General features: G+C 35.4%; 1 protein-coding gene across 1 annotated transcript in view; it reads left to right on the forward strand.

Moving 5' to 3' along the window:
* Positions 1 to 8141, forward strand: part of LOC106462916 (protein tiptop-like) — a 109701-nt gene extending 101560 nt beyond the window's left edge. The window contains exon 2 of the mRNA XM_022390563.1: positions 5020 to 8141. Coding sequence (XP_022246271.1) covers positions 5020 to 8081 — 3062 coding nt within the window. The 3' untranslated portion in view covers positions 8082 to 8141. The remainder of the gene's footprint in view (positions 1 to 5019) is intronic.
* The last annotated feature ends 212 nt before the right edge of the window (positions 8142 to 8353 follow it).

The raw sequence follows: 8353 nt of genomic DNA on the forward strand, positions 1-8353 counted from the left end.
TGGCCATGCCGGGCCAAATTTAATCCTGGGAAGCCTTTTTCCGGGCAAATATATTTAAAAGTTGTAAAGACCCTTTCTCAGAACTTCAATTCATGTCCATTATAGTTAAAACACGACTAAAAATATATTCCATATAATTCATATAGATCAAGGTATTATCTTAAAATGATTTCTACTGTGTTATTATGTTCCATTTTAACATGAATAATGCTGCGCAACTTTTGGTCAAATGAGTTTTATAGATGAATATTGTGATTAGAGTTTTAATTACAACTTTACCTATTCGCATTCAGCCTACCTGATGAGCTCCGATATTGATCAAAGAGCCTCTTCATCGGCGATATTTAATAAGAATGATATTACACATGCTTCTTACTGGTAATCTGTATTGGGCCGGCCAGTTAGACGTGAAGTGTTTCAAACTGTTATTTTCTAGTCCTACTGTGATGCTTCATCACACTTGATACCCTAATAGAGTTGATGCTTCGCCTTCTGGGATAGTCTACATGGCACAGTATAGAAAAAAATATAGTCAGTTTGCAGAAGTTAGTCTACTAGCTACCTAAATACTTCCATTAAATAACTATTCAGATATAACTCCAGGAGAACATTTCATAAATTAGTCTTGAAAGTAAGATCTTATTTCGCATCTGTACATGTGAACAAGAATGGGCGTAATGATGTTTTTGTTCGAAAGGTATTTTAGTTACGTATGACCGAAGTACAACGATTATTTTTATCTTTTATTTTAACTAATGCACGATTTTAACAACCTGATTTATATAAAAGTTCCTGCCGTTTCTTTATGCTTGTTGACAGCGAACGTGGTTAGCTGTGAAAAACGAATACGAGCACATGTGTACTTTACGTTTAATTAAACAACAAACCGAGCGAGGAAATAAAAAAGCTCAAAGTTTTTAAGGCATCATTAGTTAACGAAGTGTACTCATTTGTGTGATATCTATTAATATTTATCTATTACACTCAGCTTGAAAATAGTTTTATGTTTACGACATGTAAACACAGCAACATGCTAGCTCTCTGTTCCACCTGTTACTACTTCTGTTTATCTCTTGTAGTCTTGTAAGTATGTATGTGTGTGTGTGAATGAATACATCCTCAGGTCAAATATACCGTAAAAACAAGATCTGTATTGATCCTCACTCTCCCCTGTGCAGATGAAGCTCCAAAAATAATCTATGGTACACACCATAAAAATAACTTAAAATTCCTTTAATAGATTACCAAAACCAGTAAATTATCCACCGAGCCCCCCTACAATTAACGCCAAAAATGTGTTTACGTCAAGTTAAGGTTGTAAACAATTAACTGCTAGAAAAATATAGTCAACATATATAATATTATTCAAAACGAAAACTCAACAATATATCAAATTCAGTATTTTTCCAGTACGAAGGTATACAAAAACCAGATATATAACAAATTCAAAATACCAAAACTATTATATCTAAAACAAAAAATATTATAATTAAAACTTATTTTTAATATTTGGCAGTAAATATAATTTATTCACTACAGAAATTTTGCTGTGAAACTATGAAAGCTGATTGTATACTCACGTGAAACTTCACATTATTCCATGCTGTTTGTTTTGTGTTCTACAGTATTCCGGTTGGGTTGTAAAATAACAAGCAAGGGTCTGTCACAAGCACAAGCTCAGTTTTATAAATGTGTGAAAAGTAAACCTGAACCATTAGTTCTGCAGACTTTCCAGGAGTTAGCAAAGACATCTAATTGACAATTCGCCATGGATCATTAGCGAACTCTATATTTCACCAACAGCCCACCCAGTTTCTGTCAAGTAAGTACACAGACCTGCTAGCAGGGGTAAAAACGAGGTTCGTGTACCCATTAGTGAATGACAAATGCTGGAAGTGATCTTTGTTAAACGTGTATAGGAAAGAGGATAACTGACTGGCCCATTCGATGACCTTGTGGCTTTTGAAGGTGTTAGACTCGCATTTACCCATTTTTGTCTGTTGCGAGATGCTTATAATCAAGGTATTTCGTGAAATGTGTCGAGAGGAGGCGCTGCAGTGTTTCAGATATAGTAATTGTCCGTTTTGGAACCATGATTACTGCAACTTATTGAGCTGAAGTTATTATATTCATTCCAAAAGATAATAATAATGTACTTAGATAATATTGTTATCTTACTTACGTCTCAAAGTTTTATACTACACGAAATTAGCAAGATGTAGTTAAGTGTGACACGTGCCATTATTAGAAAATATGTATGCCCGTGTATCTTTCAAAAGGAGGTTTACTTCTTTTATGAAATACACCCATGTTTTTGTTGTTTTTTTTACTGACTAGTCAATTAGATAAAGATGTTTCTAGGTATTCCCATTACGATGGTTTCTTACAATCTCCATTTATTTCATGAAAACGGAATAATTACTCTTGTTTATTTACTAATTTCTTTAAAGCTTTTCATTACCTAATTATCCAGATATTTTACGCAAGATCTGTAGTTTGTTTGTTTGTTTGCTGTTAAGCCCAAAGCTACACAATGGGCTATGCCCACCAAGAAATCAGGTTTTTAGCGTCATAATCCACCAGACTTGCCGCTAGGCAACTGAGGGGCAAAACAATTTATTGAACCCAGCGTTCATTTAAACCGAAATACACTTGAATCAAAGACGTAACAAAATCACCCATTTAATTCATTGATGATTTTGTTTGCCGACGGATGAAACAAGCACAAATTCCCATTGTATTGTTCACAGACTGTCTTGGTTGTGTTTACTTGCGTAAAATAAATAACACTTGTGTACTATTACTCATCTTAAATTCACATACACTTTACCCCTGTTCCGCCAAGAACTTTTATTACTGACTTTTATTAAGATCGTCATTGTTCTTTATTGAAATATTCTGAAACGTTAGTTCAAATAATTCGTTAATTGTAAACCTTAGTTAATACTAACTAACTCCTGTCTTAACTATCACCATAATTCGTGAATGCGTATTAATGAGACTCCATTAGTAAGATCAAACAAATTAAAATCGTTTTTAAGGTATTTAGAAATATAAATTCCCCCCAACGGACTTACAACACTAGAAACTGGGTTTCGATACCCGTGATGAGCAAAGCACAGATAACTCATTGTGTAGCTTTGTGCTTAACTTCAAACAAACAAACAATAAATATAAATAATAGAAAAAACAATTAATAACTTATAATATTAAAAGATATACTCTGGTTATTTGATTATAATGAAAGAGCTTTGGTTCATGACTAAATGGAATAGCGCGTTGGGTGAATATTATTTACTGCTCTAAGGTATATCTTGAAACACGAACATCTTTATCATTACATTATGGGTGTGGCATGACCTACTGGTTAATTTTCCGGGACAGTGAATCCGAGAGTTCCGAGTTTTCATCCCGTTGTCTCCAAAAAGTGTTCTTTGGGGTCGCGGGTGGGCTACAAGAGTGATGTTTAAAACATACTGTTCTGTTAGACAAGATTTGGTGGTGGATAATGTTCAAAATTAAGACCCCCCCCAATAGGCACAGCGGTATGTCTGCGGACTTACAACGCTAGAATCCGGGTTTCGACACCGTGGCGGGCAGAGCACAGATAGCCCATTGTGTAGCTTTGTGCTAAATTACAAAGAAACAAATCAAAATTAGGGATAGCTATGTGCAAATATCCCACAAGGAAAGTGGAAGTTTTACGTGGCTTCCACCTATGTTTGAATATGGATTCAACCATACGCTACCATCCAAAGAATAAGTTATATCTTATACTAGTAACATGTAGCTATTAAAGTTTTTTTCAGCTCTTATTAAATATCATTTATATATCATTTGATAATTATGCCTGCCAATGAGTAGTCATCGTATGTTCTTATTTAGTTTTCTTCCATCTAATTATCATTCAAATTTTTCTTTAAGTATATCCTATATAATGGACATTTAAATTATTTGTTAATATCGTATATGTATAAGTTCGATAGGGCCCATGATTGCCGATTTTCTAAAGGTAATTTTATATTTCTTTGTAAATATATTTTGCGTGAACAGACAATTTTGTTTTCTTCAGCAAGTATACTCAACTTTTTTTTATACATCGCTGGTTTAAAAATAAAATTTAATGTTAAATTTTAATTTTAGTAGGACCTTCTTCTCATCAGCCACGGATTTATGTTCACTGATTTTCTCGTATTACATTCTTAAAATTAATTACGTCTCTTTTAATTTAAAACATTCTTAATAAATTTATGAAGAACTTGTACTTTTTACTTTCTAATTATTAACTATTTCTTATTCTCTCAGCTTTATTTATTGTTTGATCGTGACGATATTCACGACAAATTAATGGTACTTAGGGGTCACAAATAAAAATAAAGTTAATAGATTACACACGATAAATTTTGAACATTTTTCTTTGTTCAATATTTTGTATTTGCCATGCTACTGTATTACACACGCTCTCACTCATTCCCATGACCCAACCCTAAGCTTCTTTATAGTATGGAGATTTAGGAGCTGTAAGAATTGTAATGTTGCACCCTTGTTTCATGAAGTTGATGCTTCAGAGAACCCTTCTGGGGGCTTGGAATACTTCATGATATTTTTATGCAGATATTGTAAAATAAAAGTGAGGTAGACTTGAGAGTGAACATTGTTCAAGAGGGAACAAAATACTCCTCCATGGTGCTGATCCTTTCTTCCCGCAATTTTAAAACATCAAACATATCATTTCTTATGACTTGTGAAACATACGTGTTACCACATTTAAACTGCTCGGAATATATTTTATGGTCAATAGAGAAGGTTTAGCCAGCTAAGCTTGAGGGATAGGCATTTCATGCAAATTGCTATTTATTGTATACAGCTACTAAAAAGCTGTTGAATACTTGGTTTGAAAGTTATATTAGCTCTTTGCGAGAGCCTCTGAAACAGAGTTACCGGCAGATGTTAAACGTATTGTTAATTTATGTCCCCTGAAGAGAAAACACTCACTGACTTTTTTATTCTGTATTACAGGGGAAGATGGAGGTGGCCAGAAGTTGGAGATAGCAGGAGGTGAAAGTCCCTCCTCCGGATGTAATGGGCAGGACGCTGTCTATGATTTATCTGAACAATCGGAAACAAACAACCAGTCCACACACTCAAATGACGTCACTCCTTCCCCCATGGAGCTAGGGCGGAGCACTCCCATCGAGCTTAATGGGAACGAAACCGGCAGTGTTGTTTACTCTTCTAAAGAAAGCAGTTTGGATTCCACAAGTGGTTGCCAGTCTAGATGTTTTACTTTAGACGGAAATTATTTAGTGACTGGACCAATGGCAAAAGATCTACCCCTTGATTTTAGTCTCCGGAGTCAAAACCAATCTTCCACCTTATCCTTAAACTTATCACCTTGCTCCTTGCTTAATGGAGTTCCCTCTGAATCACAGAATGAACCCCTCGATCTCTCCGTCCCTAACAGGAGGAAGAGTACAGAAAACTGTTTTCAAGAATTGAAGTTAGCTCGTGTTGAAACTCCCTCCCCAATAAATACTTCAGCAACGAGTTACTCATCTCTCAATTTCTCTTCAGATCATATATCGTGGAATGAAAATATATCATATTTGGAAGGTTCAAAGGCCCCTAGAGTTAATTCTAGAACATCTCATAGTCCAGTGCCAAAACCTCATCTGCAAACGTCAAGTGCTCAAAGCCAGTTACTAAGTCCTAGCTTCAATACTTCTAACATGGCCAATGCTCTTGACAAGATGAATGCATTATGTCATACGGTTACCAAAATGCAGGGAATCCGTACAGGAAGTAGACATAATCCCTGGAAGAACCAATGGATTAATAAAATTGTGGAACCAGTGAAAGAGGTATTCACTTGTGTTTGGTGCAGAGACCCTTTTAAAAGTTTGTCTGAAATGGCTGTTCATATGCAGCAGAGTCCTAAGTGTGGAATGGCGCCTGTGCCGTCAATATCTCCGAACACCAATATCTTCGGTGACTCTCCATCTTCAGTTGCTAAATGCTCAACTTCCAGTACTGACAACAGTCTGGTAATAAAAGAAAGCATGCCACTTCCGCGAAAATTAGTGAGAGGGCAAGATGTTTGGCTAGGTAAAGGAGCAGAACAAACTCGACAGATTCTGAAATGCATGTGGTGTGGACAGTCCTTCAAAACTCTGGCAGATATGACAAATCATATGCGAGTTACTCAGCACTATAATAATATTATTAGTCAAGAACAAATCATATCCTGGAAAGTTCCAGTTGATAAGGTTACTTCACAGTCGCAGTTAAATGCCGTATTGACTTGTAAGGTTTGTAACCAGGTGTTTGGTAGTCTGAAGGAACTGAGCTACCATATGATGAAGAACACTCATTACAAAGAACATATCCTACGTTCTGTCACAGAAGATGGTGTAAGACGCAAACAAACTAGAGAGAGGAGGAAAAAATCTCTGCCTGTTAAAAAACTTTTACAGTTAGAAAGAATGGAAATGAACAAAATGAATGTGTCGAAAGAACAAAATGAGCAATCGAAGTCCAAGAGTGAAAATGTTAGTGGTATGATTACATGTGAAGAATGTGCTGAAAAAGTAGAAGCCAAAGATTTTGTAACACATATAAAAAACTGTGCCCAGAGCCCCAGATCGCACCACATTCTGAAAAATGCTCTTACTGCAATGGTTTCTGAGAATGAGGTGGTAAAAGAATCAAAATCAGATTATGCTATAAAAGTCCAGTCTAATGACGCTACACCTAAAGAAGAAATGTCTCGCTTTATCAAATCGCCAACATGTGAAAATTCTGAAAATAGCACTTCAAAAGAAGAAGACCTTGAAAATTCTCTAAATAATAAAACGTGTAAAAAAAGTGAACCTACTTCTGTGTTGAATGCGATTGAAAAATTAATAGAAAAGAGTTTCGACAACAGAAGTGTGTTCAGTAAAACTGGTTATACCGGTATCTTGCAAAGACTGGGAATCGATGTGGAAGCTTATCCTCCATGCCATCCTCCCGAAAAAAGTGGCCAAAATTCAACATTTAAATCTCGAGTCTCATGTACGGCAACTTCTTCAACCGGAACTACAGTCAAGAAAACAGCTAATATAAATTTATGTTCCATAAGTTCAGAGTTTGCTTATAACCATAACGTGGTTAACAATAACGTACAAAAGAGTAGTTTTTCAATAAATAAGGAACGAGGAATTTTGAATAAAAAGTCTGAACCGTCTTCCGATAATACGCAACATACATCTTCCTTATCCTCCACTTCAGAACCGAAAAATGATTCCAGTACATTAAAATCTTCCAACTCCGAATTAACACCTTACCAAAACACCTTCTCCGAAGAATTCGTAGAAGAAGAAAATCATAATATTTGTTACACAAGAGGACAAACTGAAAGTCCCGTTACCAACCACACCGATGATTCTTTTGATGTTTACTCCGAGGTAGATCAGTCGAATACTATTTCTAATGCTTATAAAACTGTTGAAAATGTATCTAAGATAAGTCGTTCTCAGTGCCAAATGAACGCTATTATGTGTAGAAGCGAGGCCGAACCAACAAACATTTCTTTTCAAGACAAAGGTAAATCCAGTCCATCCTTAAGTGATACTTCTAAATTATCTTTGGTAAATCTTAATCCAAAATCAGAAAAAAATAACTCGCAGCATTCCAACGATGTTGAAAAGTCAGCTACTGGCCATCCTCTTCGAGAACTTCAAAAATTGTTGGATAAAACGCATGACAATGTTTCACGTTCTGGCATTCAGTCTCCACCTGGATCCATCTTGGCTTTCAGTTGGGCATGTAATGACGCCAAAACGTCAGACTCCTTAATGAAGTGTGCCTTTTGTGACACTCATTTCATTTCTAAGGGTGCGTATAGGCATCACCTGAGTAAAATACATTTTGTGAAAGACGCAAATATTCCTGACGTTTCTGGTGGAAAAGTACCAAGTGAACTGATATCGGTAACGAAAGAATCTCCACCACCTTCAATGATACCAGAAGAGGAAAGTCCTCACTCTAAGTTCTTAAAATACACTGAACTAGCTAAACAATTATCTAGCAAATATATGTGAGGGCTTGTCGTCCCTTCTGTGAATAGGAAATCATGTCCAGAAACATTTAAGTTATATAAATGCGTGATGTAATGTTTAGGTTTTTGAAATTCTTTAAAACTGTTCATAGGGCAGTTTTTTGTTGAATTTTGTTCTTGGACCTGCGTTTATAATGTTATGTTACAAGTCTTTTTTTTAATAATTATTTATTTTGGAATATATTAAAACTTTAAGTAAAGCTATCGGTATTCTTAATATTTAGCATCATATGACATTTCTTTGTGTGTGTGTTT

This window comes from Limulus polyphemus, unplaced genomic scaffold (assembly GCF_000517525.1).
Source record: "Limulus polyphemus unplaced genomic scaffold, Limulus_polyphemus-2.1.2 Scaffold49, whole genome shotgun sequence".
Classification (NCBI taxonomy): domain Eukaryota; kingdom Metazoa; phylum Arthropoda; class Merostomata; order Xiphosura; family Limulidae; genus Limulus; species Limulus polyphemus.